The 23,705-nt window shown below is 43.5% G+C and overlaps 2 protein-coding genes across 3 annotated transcripts in view; both read right to left on the reverse strand.

Annotated features, from left to right (window-relative positions):
* Positions 1 to 431: 431 nt before the first annotated feature.
* Positions 432 to 1,923, reverse strand: atoh1a (atonal bHLH transcription factor 1a; the record flags this gene model as incomplete). The annotated part of the gene is made up of 2 exons (XM_080765731.1): positions 432 to 1,273; positions 1,680 to 1,923. The coding sequence occupies 2 exons, from the start codon at positions 1,921 to 1,923 to the stop codon at positions 432 to 434; spliced, it is 1,086 nt and encodes a 361-aa protein (XP_080621857.1).
* Positions 1,924 to 8,482: 6,559 nt separating this feature from the next.
* Positions 8,483 to 23,705, reverse strand: part of grid2 (glutamate receptor, ionotropic, delta 2) — a 603,942-nt gene continuing 588,719 nt past the window's right edge. For both annotated transcript variants that reach the window (XM_080765357.1, XM_080765356.1), the window contains 2 exons: positions 20,614 to 20,854; positions 8,483 to 9,079 (listed from right to left, as the gene is read on the reverse strand). In XM_080765357.1, coding sequence (XP_080621483.1) covers positions 8,606 to 9,079; positions 20,614 to 20,854 — 715 coding nt within the window. In that variant the 3' untranslated portion in view covers positions 8,483 to 8,605. The remainder of the gene's footprint in view (positions 9,080 to 20,613; positions 20,855 to 23,705) is intronic.

Consider the following 23,705-nt stretch of genomic DNA (forward strand, 5'->3'; position numbering starts at 1 on the left):
ATACAAAACTAATTATATTTACATTATAAAATATCTACAACCATCAATAACAGGCGATTTTCGTGGAAGACAGATTTTGGTCGGAGTGACGTGGAAGAAGCCCATGGCAGTGCTATATGCGACATGGCAGAGGGGTCTTTCACCCACGTCCCCATAGAAAAGGGATCATATACGATATATCTATATCTATTGGCAGAACCCAATTAGGCCTATCTGACATAAAAATAGTCTTTAGTTTAAGTATCAACTTGATAAAATAGATTTATCAAACCCCCCAAATTATTTTTTCGTTTAGGCAAAATTCCTATTCCCCATATTGGATTTTCTTAAGAGCAACTGATGGATATATGATTGAGATTGACACGGTTTGTATTGGAAGTCTTTTTTGTTGCAGGTTAAAAGTTATATGCATTAAGAGTCTGTGGTTGACTTTAGAATGAAATGGTGTTATGGTGGTGGTGTTTGCGTAATTTGAGTTCTAGGTCATCTTCTTCGCTGCAGGAGTGCACCTCCATCTGCATTTCGTCCGAGTCACTGAACTGTGAGTGTGGTGAAAACTCTCCATCACTTCGTGGCGAGTGTTTCGACTCAACCCCAGAGGATGATGGCGCGGGGGAACACATCGCTTCTTCTATCATGGCGGAAAAGGCTTCGTCGAACGAGTTGGACCGAAAGGGAATCCCGTTGATTTGAGCAGGTAAGACTGAGACAGAGACCGTGGCTCCCCTCCGACAGCTTGTATCGTTCTCTGCGTCGTAGTCGGTGGTGGTCGTGGTGGTGGTGGAAGAAGTCATTAGGTCACACTTTGGCGAGTTGTTGCTAGAGATGCTGTTGTTGTTATTGTTATTTTTGTTGTTGTTGTTGTCGTCGTTATTGGTGGCCTTGTTCTTGGTCGGAGGTGGCCCTTCTAGCAGGTCCGCCAAGGCGTTGATGTAAATCTGCGCCATTTGCAGGGTTTCGTACTTGGAGAGTTTCTTGTCGTTGTCGAACGCCGGGATGACGCTGCGCAGCTCGTCGAACGCGTGGTTGAGGCCGTGCATCCGCCTCCTCTCCCGCGCGTTCGCGGCGACGCGCCGCTGCTTATGGACGCCGCCGACCGGCTTGGAGGACGGAGCTCTCTGCCTGCCCAGAGGAGCCTCGTCGCCGCTGGAGGGAATGGAGCCGTTCAGGCGGCACAGCTCTCTGACCTTCAGGGAGGAAGGGGAAGGGCTCTTGGCAGCCTTTCTGTAGCTGGGTGGGCTGGGATGACCCGAAGACGCCGTGGAGCCACTTTCTGGAAAACAAAACCAAAGCAAATGTTTAGAATAATGGCTATGTAAAGAAACAAGAAAAAGAAAAAAAGGCTATTGCATTGCAATTAACAGCTGTGGTCATATTGTAATGATTTATAGGCTAATCAAATTAACACATAAACGCCCAACATTAAATGTGTATCTTATTGTGCATTGACTTAGTCCTAGCTGGTCCCTGTTTCAAGTGATATATGCAATAGTAAAACGGACATGAGCGGAACTGTACTTAAAATAGTCGATCTACAAGCTCACAACACTTCCCAATGTGACACATTGGTAGATCTGCTATTATTATTTTCTTTTTGCAAATGTTCCCCCAGAATAGGGATGCTGCTGTGGTCAGGTGGTAAAAGAAGAAACAGATGCAGTGGGAAAGCCCTTTCTCACCGTTATAGGAGCCGGTGCTGGGACAGGGTGAAAGAAGCTGGTAGTCAGGGGAGGAAGAGGCGTGTGCCGCGCAGGTGCCAGGAGGCTGCACCGGAGCCAGCCAGGCGCGTGGGTCACTGCCGCTGTCCACGAGCGCCAGGCTGGGTGGGTACACGCCGGGCTCCTCTCCTCCCCTCTCCAGCAAGCCCGAGCCGTGTCGCCTCGACTCATCCTTGCTCCATTCGTGCACGCTCAGCACTTCCATGTCTTCAGAGGCAGACGACCCAACAACAGGTAGCAGCGGAATGGCTGAGGTGAAACTCCGATGCAAAAATAATAATAATACAAAACTTCTTCGTTTGACACACGTCTTCACTGCGTTCTTCCGTGGTCTCGCAGTATATGACTGTCGCGTGCGGGATTCCTTCTCTATGTCTCAAGGCGCGGCGTCGGCTTAAAAAGCGGCACGCGCCTGGGAGCCCCCCTCCTTGCGCTGGTCGCGTGTTAACGTCCAATGAGAAGTCTCGGTAAACCCGAGAGAGTGGCGATTATGGTCCCCGAACCCGACTGTTTATAATAATGCCACGGTTTAAGGAGTGTTTAACGGGAGGGAGGTAAGGGGAACCTCCCCCAGGGCGCACGTGGGGGATGGTGACAGTTTAGGCGAGGAGCGTGGACAGCGCGAGCTACAGCAAGAAGAGGATGTCGATGCCTACCTATACCCGTCTGTCTGTCTGTCTGTCAAGCATGGTGTGTGTGTGTGTGTGTGTGTGTGTGTGTGCTACACACATGGGTATAGCACCTGCACTGTTTATATTAATGCCACGGTTTAAAACGTTAGGCATACACGAAATCATAAGGCTATCTAAATCTATAAGGCTTAACAAAACAGAAGAGATATAGGCTACACCAGCAAGCCTATGCATCCAAAATATTAACCTACAGGCTTTAATTTGGCTAATCAAGTGACAAATCCCGTCTTTTGAATTCTGCTGAAAATCAACAGAGCCAACTATGAACCTTCTATTGTAATCTAGGAATTTGGAGAGCCGCGAAAAAGTTTGAGGAAAGAACTTTGAGCTGCAGGGGGAAAAAAAGTTGACCAAAGAACTTTGCGGCTCCTGGGGCTCGCGCGCTCATTGTCAATTCAGCGCTCTCTTCCATTCTGTGAATGCTAAGACCATCTCCAGTTTCCATTTTTCTTTTGTAGCGGGACTAAAACCTTTTGATCCGGCTCACGGAACGCCCTATCTGTAAAAAGGCCTTCACAGGGAACGGAAATATGAGCGGGGGGCTCGCGCTCAGCAGTGTTTCCATGCACACTGACACGAGCTGTATGTGGCGAGCGGCTGCAAGGGAAGAGAAAGTTCAGAGAGCCAGAGAAGACACATTGCGCACGCACACACACACACACACACACACACACACACACGGCAAATTGCAACTAATTAAACCAATTAAGACCATACAAGCCAAAGTTTATATATATATATAATTACCTGTGTGTGTGTGTGTGTGTGTGTGTGTGTGTGTGTGTGTGTGTGTGTACATGTGTGTGTGTGTGTGTGTGTGATATATATATATATATATATATATATATATATATATATATATATATATATAAATAAAACTTTGGCCAATTTATTTTGTGGTCATGGTTTAAACTTTAAAGCAACCATGCACCATTATATTTCCAACCTGCATCGAATGTTAAGACCTACAGGTCTTAGCCCTGAGGCTAGGAAAGAAAGAAAGAAAGAAAGAAAGAAAGAAAGAAAGAAAGAAAGAAAGAAAGGTTTAAAGAGCTTGTATCTAAATCTCATAAAACGTATTGGGGCTGGGCTGGGCCCCAGTCCAAGGCAGCCAGGGGAAAAAATCCCACAATTTCAGAGATAAAACTGACATTAATCTTTTCTATTTTTATTCATGTATTCATCATCGGGACGGCTAGAGGTCTGGCGCCTAGCGTCCGCCTCCTCTCCACAACTACAAGTCCCCAACGTAAAGTGCCTGGCCGGGCTCCTGAAGCTAACAACAGGTTGGATATTGTAGCTCGCGATTATTAAAGTGTCGCAGCGACAATAGAGACTCTATGTTCCATTTGTCACGCCTGGGGGACTCTTTGGAAGAGGGGCACAAAATGTGTCCCCGCGGGGGCTTCCATGCAGTCCACTGCGCGAGGAGTCTGCGTGCTGCTGCTCTCCATTCCAGTCTCCCAGGAAACAGGCAGGGCGCGACGCCGCGCACGAGTCTGGAGCGAGTGGACGACGGGGCGAAGGAAGGAAAAGTTGATTTAATATTGGTGCTGATTCTCAACCGGTGGGCCGGGTTCCCCCTGGTGGGCCGTGACGAGGCTAATGCAAGTGGGCCAGTTCAGAACAATGAACGACTGACAGGCAGTTAAAAGTCCGCATGCATGCACTCCTCCTAAAAGTTTAGTTTAGCCATGAATGAACGTTTCGTCCAATGCCAAATTCTGTGTCACACACGACTCTGTGACCAACGGGCTACTGTAGGGCCTACTATTTTCTGCCTTAAAGTAGGCCCTTGCCTTAAAGTAGGCCCGCAGTATAGAGCCATGTCGTGCGGACTTGTAGGCCTATAACTTACTTGTATTAGCCGGTAATAGCTAATGGGCTAATTAATATCAAGGTAACACTGTTGTATTCTTAAAGCGTGACAGGGAAACACAACGTCACGTTACTTGCACATCTCCACCCCTCTTTCTGGGGGTAGCTTAACTTTGACTTTCCATTTGCGACAAGACAAATAACACACAACACAAAAGAATGGACAACCACATGGAATGTTCAAACGATGTCTGTTCACACACCAGCCCTTATCTCTGCTATCTTGAAATTGGTAGCTAAATCTAGCAGTGACTTTTGACTATGACCAGAGTGTAACTAAAGTTTGCTGTGGGAAACACACCACAGGCTTAGTACGCTTATCTCACAGACGTACCCTGTTAGACAACATCTAACAGATTTATAAAAACAACAGACTGCAGCATATACTCACAGCTGTTGTGCGGACGGAAGCACTCGTCCGGCTTTGTTGACATCATCATCATGTAGGCGTAGCTACCCTGAAGTTATGCGGGATGCGTGGCAAAAAAAAAACTTTCTGGCCTTGACAGCCCATAGGCCTATACATCCAAACAGAAAACAAAAGTCCTATCTGATGTATTTTTAAACGATGTTAAATGACAACTCACTTTGTCACTCATTTGCCACTCGATTTGCCTCGATTTGCATTGCTCATAGCGGTGATACTAGGTGATATTAGGCAAATTAGCCCATTTCACTGACCATTGGCTGCCGTGCCGTGTGGTCAGAGATGGAGAGACAGTTGGGCCGCGAACGCTTTTGAGATTAGAGGAAATGTGCAGACAGTTCTGGATGTTAAGTTTCTTAACAGGTGTGCCAATGTCAGACAGACAGACAGACAGACAGACAGACACGTTCTACTCACAATGTTTCGAAAAGTTAAATACTGCCACTCTGTGGTTCAAGAAGGCAACTACATTTCACTGCTTCACTGAACTGCTGAGTCCTGCCATACCTCCAGCTGTTAACAGCTGCATACAGGCCTTTCATGTCATATTGAGGATTGTAGATACAAGAGTTTAGCTCATGCTTGAGCACAGATAAATATCCAGTTTGAGATACAAAATGAACACCAAAAATCCCAATCATCAATGATCAATCCTCTCTGAATACAGTGAATAGTGATAAAAGGATAATATCACATAAGTGCAGCACCGAGTTTATTGTGTGTGTGTGTGTGTGTGTGTGTGTGTGTGTGTGTGTGTGTGTGTGTGTGTGTGTGTGTGTGTGTGTGTGTGTGTGTGTGTGTGTGTGTACACAGATTGTTTTCTGTGCAGTGATACAGTATAGTATAGTGATACTGTATAGTTACTATACAGTATATAGTATCGTGAATACACTGTGTAGGAACTAGTAATGTTGAGTTCAACTAAACTCCCTCTGTAATATCCATTTCAACATCTTGCCTATACGAGCAAAGACAACAATTACCATCCCACTGTAGAAAACCTGTTTATTAGACAAATTATACACAGAAAGCTTTGCCACTTGTAACAGAGGCCCCAGTTTGTTCAGTTTTTGAATAATATGCAACACATACAACAAAATAGGCCTATATTAAATACTGTACATCATAAGTTTTTGAAAATTATCAAGTAAATCCTTTACGATCTATGTATGAAATAAAATAAAAAATGTTAACAGATAGCGCAAGAGCAAGTTTGTGCATGCTTTCTTTTTAATCAACTTGCCACCTTTTGTTATTTAGCCAGCAAATAATAATAGAATGAACTCAAGATGATGTGAGAAGAGTGAACAGTTTGTTTGTGTTGACCTTGGGCTGGACAGAGGAGAAACCAAATGCCATAAGGTGACTGCTAAACTCAACACTATAAGCTCATACTGATATACTTTCTTTTTGTTAAACAAAAATAGCATCAACATGTAAAATATACATTTTAAAATGTCTCTGTCATTTATACTAAATAAAACTTCTTTTTTATAATGTTTGTGTCCTATTTGTCATTCAGTAGTAGCCATACTGTAGCCTATTATAAGAAAAGAACACCTAAGAACGCTTGCCTCAAAACACTGCAGCCTGGCTGAGTTCTCTACGCACAACATTTTTGCAGTTTTTAGTTCTTAAAGATAACAAACTGAAAGCCTGTTCTAAACAACTAACATTATCAATTATTAATACAGTGTTAGTGAAAAAGGTTTGGTTCCTTTTTACCATCCCCACCCCCCCAATCCACAAAATAGTCCTATAATTCTCCTGATGTACCGTTCACCTTGCCCGCCCCAAAATGCACCTTAATGGTCTCATTTACTCAATTGGCACTTTAAAAAACAAGTTATATAAACCTTAACATTACAGATATGAAATTGAAGTTTATTTCGGACTGACTTATCTCATAAAAAGGCAGCCATTGTGTTCCCAGCAAGATTCCAATGGGCTTAAAGGACAACTCTTTGCATCATTATTACAATGAGCCTAAAAGCACAGCCATTGGCTCACTACTGTTACACAGTTCCAATGGCGAGCAATGTTAAGGGAGGTTGGGAGGGTACAGTTAGCAGGTTGACGTAAGGCCTGTACTGACTTTACTCTTTAGATTGGCTTTTCCTCAACCAGAATACAACTCCATTTAATCGCTTGACGTCGTCAAAGTGATCAGTTAGTGGACTTGAAAATGATAAGACCATCCACAGAATGAGATTTAGTCTTCTGAGATACGGATAATATTAAAATAAGGTAAACCAAAGTAAAAAAATAAAGGTCTGAATGGCTTAATGATGCAAAACCAGAGAAAGACTACATCACTCAATTAGCAGTTGTTCGAAGTTGGCTCAGAGCAAAAACAAGTAGACAGCTCAGAACAATGTTATTTTTTTGTACTTCCTGACCAAAACACATTCCACGCATTAAAATCATTTTTCTTTTTCAAAAACAAAGTCAGTAAAAGACATATAATAAGCCGTAGCTTTTTGAAGTCCATTTAGTCTTTTATCCGTTTTTTTATTCTTTCACTTTTTTTAAATCATCTGTTTTCTCTGTAAGTCTTATTAGAGGTTCTCACCTTGCCTTGAAAAGCAGACAACACAGTATGGTGAGAAAAGAAACTACATACAATCAGTTAGGACTGATTTGTACTTAGTTGCATGGCGGTGTCGTGCACCGAAAGCACATTGCGCCGGGACGCGCTGTGAGCTATAGATCAGCTATTTTCGTTACGCGACACCCGTGCGCAACTAAGCATAAATCAAGCCTTACGGGTCTGTGGGCACTGGTACAGTGCAGTGGGATTGACAAAGAGTCTGTAATGAGCATCAAACGGTCAAACGTTTCAGGCTGGAGGAGAAGAAAAAACAAAAACGTTTTGAGTGACTCACCGAATGACGAGTCAGCAGTGTCAGATTGTTGCACTGTAGTGGGATTGGGCCGGCTTCCAGAGCGATGAACTGTAATGGCGTCAGAATGTATTCAGCTTGAAGTCTTAGGCATAATCTGGCCATTGTGTGGACACCATTTCGGGTCTAATTTCACATTTGGAACTACAGGTATTGATTTATGGAACATCATCAGTGCAGGACTGGGACGAGAGAGAAAGATGCACAGAGCACAGACTTGGATGGCCTCCTATTGAAAAGACAGAGTAAGACAGTAGTGATATTTTCCTATAAGCACAGAGATGGTGCCTATGGAGAACTACAAAGCAACTCTGAAAGTATTCCCTGGGCCCAGGACAAAACTATACAGGGTCCTACCGTTATAAAACCACTGCCCCTTGATTTTTCTGTATGAGCTCCTTTGCGTTCCTTTGGAGCCTGTGGCAGCTGTACAGTATCCTGGTTATCATCCACTGATGGCAGCCATAGAACTAACAGAGAAGAGTTTTCTGTTGTTGTAATAGTTGTATAAACCAAACCCTCCAAGGCAGGGTTTAGATGAGAATAGAAGTAATTTCATGTCCATTACATGAAGCAGTCCTCAGGTGGCATAAAACTGAATAAAAACTAAATAACCCAATGGAAAAAACGATCCCACGATCCCACGCGTACCCAAACATAATCCCTCAAACAACCACAGGAACAACAACAATAAAGCAAAGACTCAATTCAACCCCCTCCTCATAATCTCCCATCCCATGTCACCAGCTGGTTTGCAGGAGGACAAGCACCCCCCAAGTGGACCTCCACCTCCTCCATCAGACACAACCACCCCTTGAACGCCCCAGGCAGAACCCAGAAAAAAAAGATTCCTATGTACATAGATCTTTATCTTGGGATTTTTTCCTTCTTTTCGCAGTAGTGTGTTTGTTTTATCACCCATGACTCAATCCGACCACCCCTCCTCCTCCGCCTCCTCCTGAATCAACTGCCTCCCTGGCCGAGTCTCTATATGGAGGTGCCCCTGTCCGGGTCATTGCCGTATCCGAAGTTGGGTCCCGGACCCGTGGGCTGGTAGGGGATGGAGGACATGGTCTCATTAGGACTGCGGAAGAAGCCACCGTTGGGGGCCCTCTGCCTGAAAGGGCCCACCCCTCCAGTTCGGTGGTGGTCCTGGAGCATGCCGCCTCCCCCCCCGCCAACGCCGCCCCCGAATCCAGCAGCGAAGCCGGCGGCGGCCTTGGCGGAGAGGCTCCGGCTGAGGGTCTGGATTTGCTCAGGAATGAAGGTGGTGGTGGTGATGTGGGTGTTGCGGAAATCGCTGATCTGCTCCAGCGCTTGGCGTGCGGCGGGCAGGGCATCCATGTCGAGGGGCGTCAGATCGATGGAAGAGGTGGAGAACTGCTTGTGGGGGCTTTCGTCCTCGGTGCACAGGCTGTTAACCCGCCGGTGTAGGTGCTCCAAGTCGATCTCCTTATCGTCCTGAAGGTAGGAGGGCGGTCAAATGATAGGAGGGAGAGAAAAGGACAGAGGTGGAGGTGGAAGGATGATAAGAGGGATGGAAGGAAGCAAATGGAAGGAGGAAAAGAAAAAGAAGTGGAAGAGAAAGGAAGGGAAACGAGCAGAAGATTGAGTTGGGGATAAATGGAGTTTGATGGACAAAGTAAGGAGGGAAGGAATTAAAGGAAGGAAGATTGTTGATTGGGTGGATGGAAGACAAGAAGGGAAGGAAAAGTGTAAAGGTAGGGTGGAAGCAGAGGATACAAATGGTTGATGATGAGTCAGTGAAAGAGATATGAAGACATTTGGAAGAAGGGTGGGAAGGCGGTGGTGAAGGTAGTAGAAGGGCCATGACGAGACAAACAAGCAGAGAAAAGAGCACATGCAGGCAATAAATATGATGAGACAGAACACAAGGGGTGGAGAAGAGGAGGTCATGGATTTGTTTCCACAGAGAGGATGTTATCCATCCAGCAGGGTAAAGAGCCAGAGTTTAATAAAGGAGAGCAGAGAGAGCAAAGGGAAAGAAGGATGAGGCAATTATACATGCCAAACACAGGATGAGAGAACAAAACAATCCATGACACGGAACAATTAAGAGACATAATTAACGGGGCAATGCATCAGGACGGTGAGCGACATGGTGAGGAGGAGTGATACGCGTGAATAGATGAAGCGATGTTTCCATGGGTAAGTTTGGGAGTGACAGAGAGATTGGGATAGAATGAGAGAAGAAGGGAAAGAGAGGGAGGGATACAGAAGCACACTCTGAGCTGCAAGTGAGGATATCGAGAGAGAGAAATATACACACACATTCACACGCGCGCGCGCACGCACACACACACACACACACACACACACACGCACGCACACGCACACGCACACGCACACACACACACACACACACACACACACACACACACACACACACACACACACACACACACACACACACACACACACACACACACACACACACACACACACACACACACACACACGAGGTGTATAAGGGAGTGCAGCTCAACTGGAAAACACACAAGCTGCCATATCATATAGTATGCTGTGATTCCAGTGTGTTTGTTTTAGTTAAAACAAGCATCACCATTATCATCCTCTATCTATGGCACTATACATGCAACTTATATACTGTGTGTACTGTACAGTATGTGCATGTAAAGCAAATATGGATCTACTGCTGTAACCAAATACATACATATCTTATGCATGCTTCAAAGGGTATTACTATATGACCCATTATACAAAGTAATTCACATTGAGATTAACATCTCGTTTTCAAGTGAACTTTGTTTTGGCCATATCAAAAGTATAAATAAAGCCACTGTAGCTCATTGCCATATTGTTATTTGTTATAAAAAAGGTTGCAAGATAGCTTAACCAATTAAACTTAATTCTAAAAGAACAGTTTCTTATTTACAAGCAACTAAACCAAAAACATCACTTAAATCATACCTTAACTTATACTGTAACTTAACTTAAATGTAACTTAACCTAACTTAACTTATACAAACTATAAAACATACAGAATAGAAATGCCATCAATATATAGAAACAGCTCACATAGAAACTGCTTTGGAAGTTTTTACTTGATAATGACAAGTGTCTCATGCTTGTACTGAATAGGGAAGGTCTGGGTCACTGCGGAGGTGCAGAGTTTACAATTCATGGTTGTAGGATGAGTTGAAACGTTTGTAGGAAAAAACACACATGCATGTACTGATATGCACACGTACACACACACACACACACACACACACACACACACACACACACACACACACACACACACACACATGGCAGTGTGCGTTCTAAGCTTTTGAATAGGGGGGGGGGGGGGGGGGTCAGGTAAACATCTTGGGGCTTAGACGCACAGTGTTCAACTCACTGAGGACAGACTGGAGGGAAGGGACGTGTGGGTTGGATCATCCCACTGTGGAGTATATGATTTTGGGTAGGAGAGACAAGCACAGGCTTTTGTGGGAGCTAATCACGTTGTGTTATATTCAGCATGACAGATTTACTGACCATGTTTGTTGGGTCTGAGACGGGGCCGGAGGGGGCTCTGTCTGTATACCCCCCATTTATGCAGTTCAGGTGCAAGGGGGACCACCTGCAGTTCCCCCGTTTTTCCAAAGGAAGTGACGACAGGAAGACGATGAGGGGTTGTTCTCGGTGGTGACATTATAGTACACATGGGAGTTGGGAGTACAGAGAAGTGGAAAAGGAGAGGTATTCCACAGAAGGGCACGACAAGAAACGAGAGGGAGGCCTTCAGGCGTGTGGGAAAGTACGAGGGAAGAAGATAAACTAAGGAAGGGAAGTGCGATAAGCAGGAGGAGGATCAGATGTGTGATTTGACTAGTTATGACAGGATGGTGAACTCAACTCTGTCCCTATAATGGCCTTTGCAAAAAATGTAGAGACATGAATTAGGCAATTAAAGCCTATGAGCAACACATTTGTATGATAACGTGCATAAATTAGGCTTATTGGGGAGAAATTAGGATTACAGCTCTACAGTGTCTTAAGGCCTTGTTTTACACACTCTCTCTCATCAGTTTCAAAACTCATGTTTTGAGAAATTGAGCTATGGTAACTTAAAAAGTTCCCTGGAATGTGCTTGTTCTTCCCCACTAGCATCAACTTAGACATTTATTTTTTTAACCTAAATATGAGTAGATATTCTCTCAATTGCAAACATCTAACCACATAAATAACTCTCCGTAGCATGCAGCACCAGGCCTGAGAATAAATAGCTCCTATGAAGAGACTATGTTGATCTGCTGTGCGGCTTGCTTCAAGATGGAATGACTACTCCCTCCAGTGGCATAAAGACATCACTGCAAACATAGTTTACTGACAGAATGTCAATATAAACGTTTTCATCCCCTTTAACAGTAAATGTGCTTTCAACATGCAGCATTTCTGTGAACACCAAAGTTTCATTTATTCTAATAATTCAGATTGCTCCCTTTCTCAGGGCCATCCATGAAAGCAGCAGTACTGATGAGTGACACCTGTGCCACGTCAGTGTTACCAACCAGTGGTAACATGGCTCATCTATTTATCTCCTACTGTATGAATAACCTTGGGGTGGGAGGAGAGGTGGCGAAGGTGCTCATTCTCATTTTGGGCGTGAGCTCAGAGGGGTTGGCTGGTTGGAAGGAGTGCTGCACAATCAGGGCGCAGGGGATGTCGCAGCATGAAGGGGGCTGGTAACGGCTGGCTGTGGGCATGGAGGCATGGCCAGTGTTGGCCATCTGGTTCAGGCTTTGGCCACCCAGGGAAAGGGGATGCTCGCTGGCACCATGTGGGCACGAATCGGCGGCTTGCCTGGCAGACGGCTCGTCTGCCTGTGTCTAGTGTGTTTGAGTTTACAAAAGTGAATGTGCACGCGTGTGTGTAAGTAGAAAAGAGAGACAGTGAGAGAATATGTGCAAGAGCGGGAGAGAGAGAGACAAAGATAAATGGAGTAGATATAAATTCATATATAAGTGTGTGTGTGTTGTGTGCATGAGGGATGGCCAGCCAAACACAACACAGAAACACAAACAGCAGACAGGCAGAGAAGAAGGATGAGAGACGGACAAGAAGGCCGGATGAGTGGATGGAAGGGTGGAGGAGAAAGAGAAGTTGGGTGGAGAGACAGACATGTGGGGGGTGAACAAGAAGAAACACATGGCAGTCAGTCAGCACACACAGATAAGCAGGTTTTTTCTGTGTTGCTGTGTCTTCATAGACAGAAGCACAGTCATATACCTGGAAAGGGTAGATGTTTAAATGGCATTTTCTATTGCTCTCTTTCTCTCCCCCACGCCCACTACACCCCTCAACACAGAGTACTTATCTACAAAACAAGGCAAAAAGGCAACATGAGAGCTTTGCGCCACAGTGACAGAGAATATTTCAAAGAGTTAGAATGGGTGTGCCAGGCAATCGTAGCTAAACCGAAAACGCTACACAAAATGCTTGCACATTTTAGGGGTACCGAGGCATATTAACTTCATACACAAGAAAATGCCCGCTCCACTCATTCTAAATCCATATGGATTATATGAAATATCAGACATGGTCAAAACCAGAGATGCTACCACTGTAGAAAGAGTTCTGTCAATGACAGGGGGGGGTAGTTCGCTTTGTTTGGGTTATTCCTTGAGGATGTTTGCTTCTGACAGAAACAGTAATTTATGAAATTGGGATTTTTAATGATGCTATTCATTCCAATGACAGAACCCTTTCATGCAAGTCTCGGTAGAACATAGACAGGCTAGAAAAGTAAAGCATTATGGCTGTTCTGTTTTCTTTCCATTATATGGATGAAGTGGGTCTCAGACACTCATTTGGAAACAGTTGTTCCTGTCAGGTTACAAAAATAACCAGTGTTATCGAGTCCCACTTCAGCCCTTAACAGACACATGTATCACCAGACACATACCCAGATACCTAACACCCAGATGCAAACCAGACAGTTCAGATGAAGGAAAAACTAACCCCCACATTAGTGGAACGTACTGTATGTGTCAGAATGTATCACTTTTACAGTAATGTATTCAGGACATCACACACACACACACACACACACACACACACACACACACACACACACACACACACACACACACACACACACACACACACACACACACACACACACACACACACACACACACACACACACACACACACACACACACACACACACACACACACTCTAATATGGCCCTTATTGAAAAATGGGAAAGATCAAAGGATCCCCAAACAGCAGAGGCAAACTGAGGAAGGATGGTTAACAAATTATCTTTGTAGGGGACTCGTAAAGAGGAACAACATGAGGACTTTATGTAAATGTACGCGAAAGCCAAACGATAACCCTTCAGCAAATAGTTATAGTTCACATCAAAAAGCAGGCTCAAACATAACAATGCGCAGCATTTCACCACAAGCAACACAGAACAACAACAACAACAACACAGACACAGGCAGCAAGCCACAGTCAAAGCAGTTAACAGGGAAGCACACACAATGTATGTAAATGTATGTACAGATATGTTCAATGTGTGACTTTCTTTCAGCATGTATAGAAAAGACAGACACAAACACAGCTGAGTAGGAATGTGGTTTTGAATAGATTAGTGGGTTGAGCTGTACTGCACGTGTAAACAAAGGGTAGGCTACACATACAGTGTGTGTGTGTTTGTGCTTGAATTTCGGCAACATCGATGATGTCAGTATTTACGAATGTATTTCTGAAAGTGAGAAATTCACCGGAAGCTCAGTATGTTCCACTGATCATAAAGCAACATAAAGCAACATTCTAAATCACCTCCATAGTTTGAATTTCAGAAACATTTCGGAAGAGAACCAATCTACAGGCCCAAAACATATCTAATCGCAACGCGTTGTGAGCTTGTAGATCAGTTATTTTCGGAAGATTTACAAATAAGAATGATGTGGTTACTCTTAGCCAGTATAGGAGAAGGGAAACATGAGGTGAAATCCACCAGGGCATACAGTATGAACAAGGCAAAAATAAACAGAAGTATATCTTACAATTACAGTAATGGGTTTAATGAATGCATATTTAACACAAAGCTGGAACATTATTGAAACAAGCCGGGAATGACTGATTATGATAAAGCTATATGACTCTTGAGTAAAACAAAAGAGATGATGTGTGTGCAACTGTGCATGCATGCATGTATGTGTATGTTCCTCTTTTCTATGTTAAATCTGCTTTTCTATGTTAAATCTGAGATGGTGATATTTGGTCAGTATTTCATCTCTCTAATCATAAAGTATCGTCAGTGTTTAATAAAAACACGATATCAAGACATATTGAAAATAATAATGTATCATTGTTTAAGACGAGCTAACATCGTCTGGAGGATACTGTGATCCTTAGAAGGGACCCTGTAACATTACCAATTATTATGAAAAATGCACTCAACTTCATGAAGTGAACTTTAAGTTGGATAACAGGGATATCCTCCTCTGCGACAATGAGGGTCTATTTCACAGCGAGAAGAGAACTGAGGCGGGGGTGTTTTACCCAGTTGATCAAGCATGCCTGATTTATAGAATTATTTCAAAGTTGACATATTTTTGTCAACTGAGAAAATGCTCGATTGGTATTAGGATTGGTCAGAGCATTAACTATGGATTAAATATGGATTATGGAGACACAAAGTTTCTGCCCAACATCGACTCGAATATAGTATATTTATGTTTTAGCATGGATGTGGTCTGTGGATACTATAGGGGCTGAACTAATGCAGTGGGAACCTGTCCAGTTGCAGTAGCTCACATGGTCCATTGGCAGGGTGAAGGAGAAAAGTCAGGGGTCAACTATCAAAAACAAACATGGTTCACTGAGCCAACTTCACCATGGTAGCAGTAAAGGGACATTTCACTGCTAAGTCTCAACTCCATGTTCACCATGGTAGCAGCTCACCCATAGTTTACACCTAACTTGGAGCCAATGAATTCCACATACAGACCTTTGCTATGATATGCTACAGTATTTGGTTGTAATGAATTTTGTTTTATCTAAAACGTTATTATTTAGGGAACTACAGTACAACGCTTTACTACAATTTCCATTGTTCCTTATTTATTGTTTATTGTACCAACTTTAATTGGGATACTGAACAGGGACACCCTTGTGATCTCTGATTATACCCAGTAGACAATTTCAAATTCAGAAGGTCTCAATATCCAAAATTGCACAAAATAGATATTTTGTTTACATGACATACCTCTTATTAAATCAAACAGTTACCATATTGCTGTTGGTTTCATTTAATGTTTGGTTAACATGCCATTTGTATAATGCAACTCACATATAGCATAAATGGTCTATAAAAATCAACGTACCAAATTTGCATTCATATGAATTGCACACCATAATGCATGACAGTTTTCCAAATCAATAGGAGTGCATATGCCATTGATTGCCTGATGCCCTGATAAGCAAAAAAAGACCTTGAACAATCTACATACTAGAGAATCAATGACCATCACCTTTAATTCCCTGCTGTCCAGTCACTACTGGAACACAACTAATGTCAGGGTCTGATGCTTCTAGCATCTAGCTAATGAAGATGGCAGGGGTCCGTGTGTGTGTGTGTGTGCGTGTGTGTGTGTGTGTGTGTGTGTGTGTGTGTGTGTGTGTGTGTGTGTGTGTGTGTGTGTGTGTGTGTGTGTGTGTGTGTGTGTGTGTGTGTGTGTGTGTGTGCGCGTGCGTGCGTGTGGTGGTCGCGGTGGGGTTGGGTGGTTGGGCATTGTGGTGGGTCAGTTCTGAACTATGCTGTGTTGAACATGGCTTGTGGTTTGAATGGGGGTCTGGTTCTTTTGTAGCTGTTCACTGACAGACATGCCCACTGGTCTGAATGACGGATGAAAGCTGGAAGCTGAGCAGGGGGCTGACGGTAGGGGGTGGCAAGTGTGCGTGTGCATGTCTGTCTAGCTGTTTATTTGAGCCCCTGTGTGAGTGTGACCACAATATTCGAGGGTGAGCCTATGATTATCAAGCAGCAGTGAGACAAATGGCATTGTTGTGATCAAAAGATGTTTTTACTTAACTGAGGGAGGGGAAAAGGAAGCCTGCTGGATGCCTATGTTATGTATAAGACACCTGCAGTGCTGCTATGGATAATGTAATACAAACTAAAGGAGTCAATAATGTTCTACGCACATACCTCTGGTGGGTGGTAAAAGCAGGACTAGTCACAAGTCTAGGTTCCAAGAGGTTGCTCATTTAGAAGTCGCACTGACTGCAGGGTCTAATAAACAGAGCTCTAGAGATATGGCACTTTGCTGGATCGGCATTAGAGGAAAACAATGAATGATCTTATTGTTAAAGGTGATTATTTACTCAAGTCACATCACATTTGTTATATTACAGTGTTATTAAAATGTAGCCTGATTCCCAGAAAGCTATCATGGGCATGGACAGAGACACCTTCACCATCTTGTCTGATTCACTGTGAATGTAATTTTAAACCTGTTGGCCAATGGCCATTACAAATTAATGGGCCAGGACAAAGTATTCTTTCTCCTTTCTTGCAGTGGGAGACATTTAGAGATACTCACTGATGCTGAACCAATGTTATAGGGTAGTAACTTACCTCACACATCGGAATGCTAAAATTGTTTCTCAGTTTCAGTTGTTCCTCAGAGTTTTCAGATCCTCAAAATGAACCACATTTTCTGTAATATAAGTCATTAACCATTTAAATACTATCTACTATGTTCCCCGGTTTACCGCAGGGGTCTATATTTGGCCTCCCCCTCTTTCCCTCTACACCAAATCTCTTTGCAAAAAATAGCTGATCTACAAGCTCACAATCAGTTGTGTTGCAACCCATTGTGATGCAGAGCATGTGTAGATCTACTATCTTTGCTAAACGTGAACTTATTTTCAGAGAATGTTTGCCTATTTTAACATGCCCAGAATAGGGATACTAGGGTTCATATGGTTATATTAATGCTTATTTTAAAGTGCCTTGTATTTGTTAGAAGGCTACTATTGTATCATTTGTTATAAAGAAGTAAGATAATTGAATGTCAGGTTAAGATAACCTTTTACACTAAAACTATTAACTACACGGTTAGATCGGCCCCACTTTAACAGAAAAAAACAAATACCGGTACATAAAATAAAATACATATTGGGGGGAAAAGGTAATTGTCTGAAACTAAGTCGTTTATCTGATTGCAAAACAAAACAAAATTATGTTCTAGTGAAATTAGCCAGTTAATGCTTCAGTCCAACACATGCATAATTAACTCGGAATCTAAAGATATTTTTTTCCCCCACATAATTACAGTTCATTCAGTTCATTTGTGGCATGTGTTGTGTTGCATACAAGATGTGCTTTGATTTGCCACAATTTCATTTAAATTTATATAGCTACTTTGTCAATGTTTGGTTAAGAAGGATAAAAAGGTGAAGAGTTTGTTAACCACTGATGAAAGATAGCGTCACTATTCTGGGCATAGCACAATACACACACATTCAGGCGAAAATAGCTCATAGAACATGCTCACAGTCACAGTTACTTGGAGATTTATTATAAAATAAAAGGTTAGAATGTACGTAGCTCAGGTCACAGGGTTGGTCCATATTGACTCACTGAAACATATCCACACACATCTACAGAGTGCTGTACAAGTGTAATTAACCACTTCAAACCTATAACCTATATGAATTTTGTTAACCAGGGCCACCCACTTCCCCCAGGGGTCAATATTTTGTTAACCATGGCCCCCTCACTTCCCCCAGGTGTCTATATTTTGTTAACGAGGGCACCCCACTTCCCCCAGGTGTCTATATTTTGTTAACGAGGGCACCCCACTTCCCCCAGGGGTCTATATTTTGTTAACCAGGGCCCCCCACTTCCTTCCTCAAGAGGTCTATATTTTGTTAACCAGGGCTCCCCATCGCTACAGAGTGCACTGTTGCACTCTGTATTTGTTTTTATTGTGTAAAGCACTTTGAATTGCCTCATATATGAAAGGTGCTAAATAAAATTGCCTTGCCTTGCCAGTGTCCTCTCCTTTTTTCACTCGACACCAAATCTCTTCACCGAAAATAGCAAGTCTACAAGCTCACAATATGTTGCAAATGTATTATTTTCACAAAACATTTGCCTAGGATTCATGTGGTTAACACTATCATTAGAACTATACCTCATGCTCAAACAGCTTATTGTCTGTTGGGTTTCTTTTCAACCACCCAGAGGCATCTACAATGATATTGTCCATCATGAACTGTGGTTACTGGGTTAGTGGGTTTAATAAAAAGCAATCTAAATACTGTAAAGAGGCGATAGAGCTAATATTGAACTGAGCATAATGGTCACAGAAATTGATAGAATGCCCTATGTTCTGCTTTGTGCATGCTTGTACGTATGTGCATGCGTGTGTGGTGTGTGTATATGTGTGTGTATTACTTGTATTAGTATTACTATACTTGTGAGGGCCAATGTCTAGAGGAATTTGAGAAATGGATATCGTAGGACAATTGTCCTGGTCGTCACAAGATAAATGGTTAATTTATGGTAAAATGTTTTGGTGGGAGTTAGGCTCATAATTAGGAAAATATTGAAGTTGGCGTTAGGGATAGGATTAGGTATAAAGAGGGTATAGGTTTAGGGGTTATAAGTTGTATTTATATTAAGTGTAATACCACACACATTTATGACTTAGACTTTAGAGTTAGGGTTATACACATGGCATAAAAGGTTAAGGCTATGGCAATGTATGGCATTTATAGATATGGTGATGTCCTTAAATATATGGTAATACAAACAGATGAAAGAAAATCGGACAGATATAATACTGCCTTCTTCAGGGTGATCACCCTGAGGAAGGCAGTATTGTCCGAAACGTTGGTGTCTCTGTGTCCTCATTAAAACGTATGCATTGGCATCTATGAGTGTGCGCCTATACATCATTTTCACTCAGTATTAAGTTAACTTTCCCGTTGGCTGGCACCTCACAAGGACCGGTGTGCTGTGCATCCTTTTGCTTATAATACAAAAAGAAGGGCCAGGATCTTCATTTGACAGCAGCTGTCACAATGGAAACCATTTTCTGTGCTAGCTGCCTCAGCCGGAGCCGGCGCAGGAGTCCCCATGTGGCTTGTTGCTGCAGGCTGTTGCTGTGAGGTAGCTGTAGTGTATGGACGTATGTTCCTCTGACTCTGACGGCCACGACCACCCGGGATATTCGCAAGATTAATAGTCAAACTTCACTTATAAAACAAAATTTCCGAAAAAATAGTAACTTAAATCAGTGTAAGCGAAGTTTTAAATACAGGATAGTGGGAGCCACCCTTCCACGCGTCCGCTCTCGTTCACATTGCCGCCAGAAGTCGCAATGGAAACAATTTTCATCTGAAACCTAACCACATGAACGCTAGCATAGTTTTTCTGAGGCGAACATTCAAACCCCATCCATGTGAATATGGAGTTCCCCAAAAGTCCTGTTTGCGAATTGAGAAAAATGGTCAAAGGCTGTAGTGATAAGACAATTATTATAATTATAAATATTATATAATCATACTGTAGCACGTATTCCCAGGAAGAGACCTCTGGATTGTATGGCGTTGTATATTTGGTTTATTGCTTATTTCACATCCAGACAATAACTGCCTATATCACAGCCCATCCCTGTGCATCTGATCACAAGGTGTGATAGGCAAACCCTTAAACTGTCAGTTCTTATCAAACTGTAACTAGATTTTCTTGACCACTCATCCCATTCCTTCCTCCCCGCCTCTCACATTGTATCCACCCCCTAAAAGCCTGATTCATATCAAACACAGTTGTAGATCTGCTATTTTCGGTGTGTATCCAAGTGTAAATCAGGCATTAGTCTCCTACAACTGTCTCTAAGAATACCCAGTACCCATTTCCATTGCACTTACCTCCACCATCACCATTACCTCTCCATCCGCACCCTCCTTCCATTCATCCCTCCCATCCCCATACCTCCTTGGAAGGGACTCTGGAGCCCTTCCTCCTTGTCCACCAGCTCTCCACCATGGCGATGAGGCAGGAGAGCACCACGCCGGCCGCCAGCACGCAGAAGACGCCGGCGAAGCTGTGGATGTCGAGGGCGCTGCCTCGCTGTCGCGACTGCACCGAGCTGTACAGGTCACAGGGACTGTCTCTGGGCCACCACTTCAGCTTGAGCACGTCCATGTCTCCATTCTGCTGGAGTTCCAGGATTCTACATATGCACACGCGCACGCACACACACACACACACACACACACACACACACACACACGTCATATCACGTCCTGTACCGCAGGTTGTGTTGTACTGTGCAACACTTATACTTGCAGGTACCTGCTGCATGCACATAATGCTGCAGTATTTACTGCAGTCGTCGTAATTTCCTTCTGCCACACGAGGGCACTGTTGGCTTGCTTGAAAAACCCCGGTTCCCATCAACTGCATTGGGCTGTCAAACTCATTATGGCCAACATTAATATGTTTTGCAATGCCATAATGTCATTATGCTGTCTAGATCTAGCCATATGAATGATGGGATCAGAGAGGATACAGCGCAGTGGTTGATGGGAACCCTCTGAATGATGGGATCAGAGAGGATACAGTGCAGTGGGTGATGGGAACCCTCTGAATGATGGGATCAGAGAGGATACAGCGCAGTGGGTGATGGGAACCCTCTGAATGATGGGATCAGAGAGGATACAGCGCAGTGGGTGATGGGAACCCTCTGAATGATGGGATCAGAGAGGATACAGTGCAGTGGGTGATGGGAACCCTCTGAATGATGGGATCAGAGAGGATACAGTGCAGTGGGTGATGGGAACCCTCTGAATGATGGGATCAGAGAGGATACAGCGCAGTGGGTGATGGGAACCCTCTGAATGATGGGATCAGAGAGGATACAGCGCAGTGGGTGATGGGAACCCTCTGAATGATGGGATCAGAGAGGATACAGCGCAGTGGTTGATGGGAACCCTCTGAATGATGGGATCAGAGAGGATACAATGCAGTGGTTGATGGGAACCCTCTGAATGATGGGATCAGAGAGGATACAGCGCAGTGGTTGATGGGAACCCTCTGAATGATGGGATCAGAGAGGATACAGCGCAGTGGTTGATGGGAACCCTCTGTTTACTTTCAGCTTATTGTTTAACTGGGTCGTTGTTGGGGTTTGAAGGGAGACAAGGCTGCTCACGCAGACAGACAGACAGACAGACAGACAGACAGTTCTAGAGGCTCTGATGGCTTTGGGCGGGAGGAGGAGGAGCTTGGTGGTGGGAGGAGGTGGGGCAGCAGAAGGAAAGACAAAGGTCCTCATTCACAAAGGAGAAATATGCCACAGTGTAAAGGTGATGCGTAATGATATCATTTTCATCCGAACGATGAAGCTACGAAATTTACCCGTGCAATTCAAAGAGTGGTGTGTACCACAGGTACGCAGGTGTATGTCATAATGAATGCGAGCGGGTGCCAAATGATCGGAAAATCGACAACTTCATTTGCATTGATCCACGCCCCATGTCACACCATAAAAGGCATAAAGCATGACTCAGCAGTTTGTCTGAGATCCATCTGTCAAAAAAAGGAAAAAAAAGATAAAAGGCTTTGCAGCTCAAACGAAATGGAGTGACTAGCGGCTTCACAAATTACAATAAAAATGATTGCTGGAAAGAAATCACAGCTGCGGTCATAGCTGCTGTAGCCTATATGAATATGAATATATAGCCCGCATACTCTATTAATTTAATAATTCTACACAGGAGCAGGACCTCAAACAAGCCCCGTTAGGGTTTTATGTTATATCATTTTTGCACCATTGTATACTCGTAGACCTACCACTGTACTATATATGTAGCCTACAAACTGACATCAATCCATCAAAGGACACCAAAGGAAATGAAAACATTTCCAAGCTTACAACGGTGAACACGTGCTCCGCTGCAGCAATATCATTCTAAAATGCAGCTTGGCCATTTATTTATTTAAGTTCGGGACCAAGGCGGGTGTTCACTCACACCTTTGCAGAGGTAAAAAATATATCCGATATTTTTATCAGAGCTGCATTGATCCAGGTGGGGAAGGTCTTTTGAGAGAGAGAGAGAGAGAGAGAGAGAGAGAGAGAGAGAGGGAGGGAGCGAGGGGGGGCATGGGCCCTCAATACACTGTCGGTTTGCGATAAAGTGAATAATTATAGGCCTACCTCGTAGGCCTGGGATCCTCTTGTCTGAAGACATTATAATCCAGTGAGTTTAATTGAGGTGGGCCTGCAGGCCTACATTTTCAACCCCACCCGGATGGATCTACATCGGATTTGGAAAGCAAACGGAACAATGTGGACATATTCCCGGACCAGAGTTTTGCCTTTTTTTCTTTTCTTTTATGAGGGATTAATCTGTTTTGTAGCATGTTCTATACATCGGAAAAGCTATCCAGCTGGTTTCCTCACCAAATGGTAAGAGTTAAACTATTCTGTGTGTGGCATACATGTGATCAATATACATTATTATAAATTAATACCACGACGCAAATGGAGGCAGATATAAGGCCTACGTGAAACTTTAATTGGTCGAGTCTCTGTCAACATGCTGATGCCATAGCCTACTACCTAGCCGAAAGTGAGCAGCGCAATCGCGAATGCTAGAGATGGCCATGAATTCCCACGTAATGTGGGAATCCTCGTAAATGCCTGTCCGCTCACGCACCGCTCACGTAACGTCACGTTATGAGCGTAAACGCCGTTGTGAATGAGGACCAAAGAGAGAAAGAACAACCATGCATGCACATGTCCGTAAACACACAGAGGAACGCATCCATAGACGTGCACGCATGCGCACACACTCACTCCAGCATATTAACACGGAAAATAAATACGAATAAATAAACATCCATAATCATATATCATATTATAACATATCCCCAAGCACGTATAATTAGGAACAGCATTTCTCAGAAATGTTTATATTTGCTCACTTGGAATTACAAGCAAACTCTGCAATTTCTTGAAAAAATATTAATCATGTCCAATTGTCCATCTGTCTTCATTTTATATAAAGATAATAAAAAGC

This window comes from Protomyctophum bolini (assembly GCF_963924005.1).
Source record: "Protomyctophum bolini genome assembly, chromosome: 6".
Taxonomy (NCBI): domain Eukaryota; kingdom Metazoa; phylum Chordata; class Actinopteri; order Myctophiformes; family Myctophidae; genus Protomyctophum; species Protomyctophum bolini.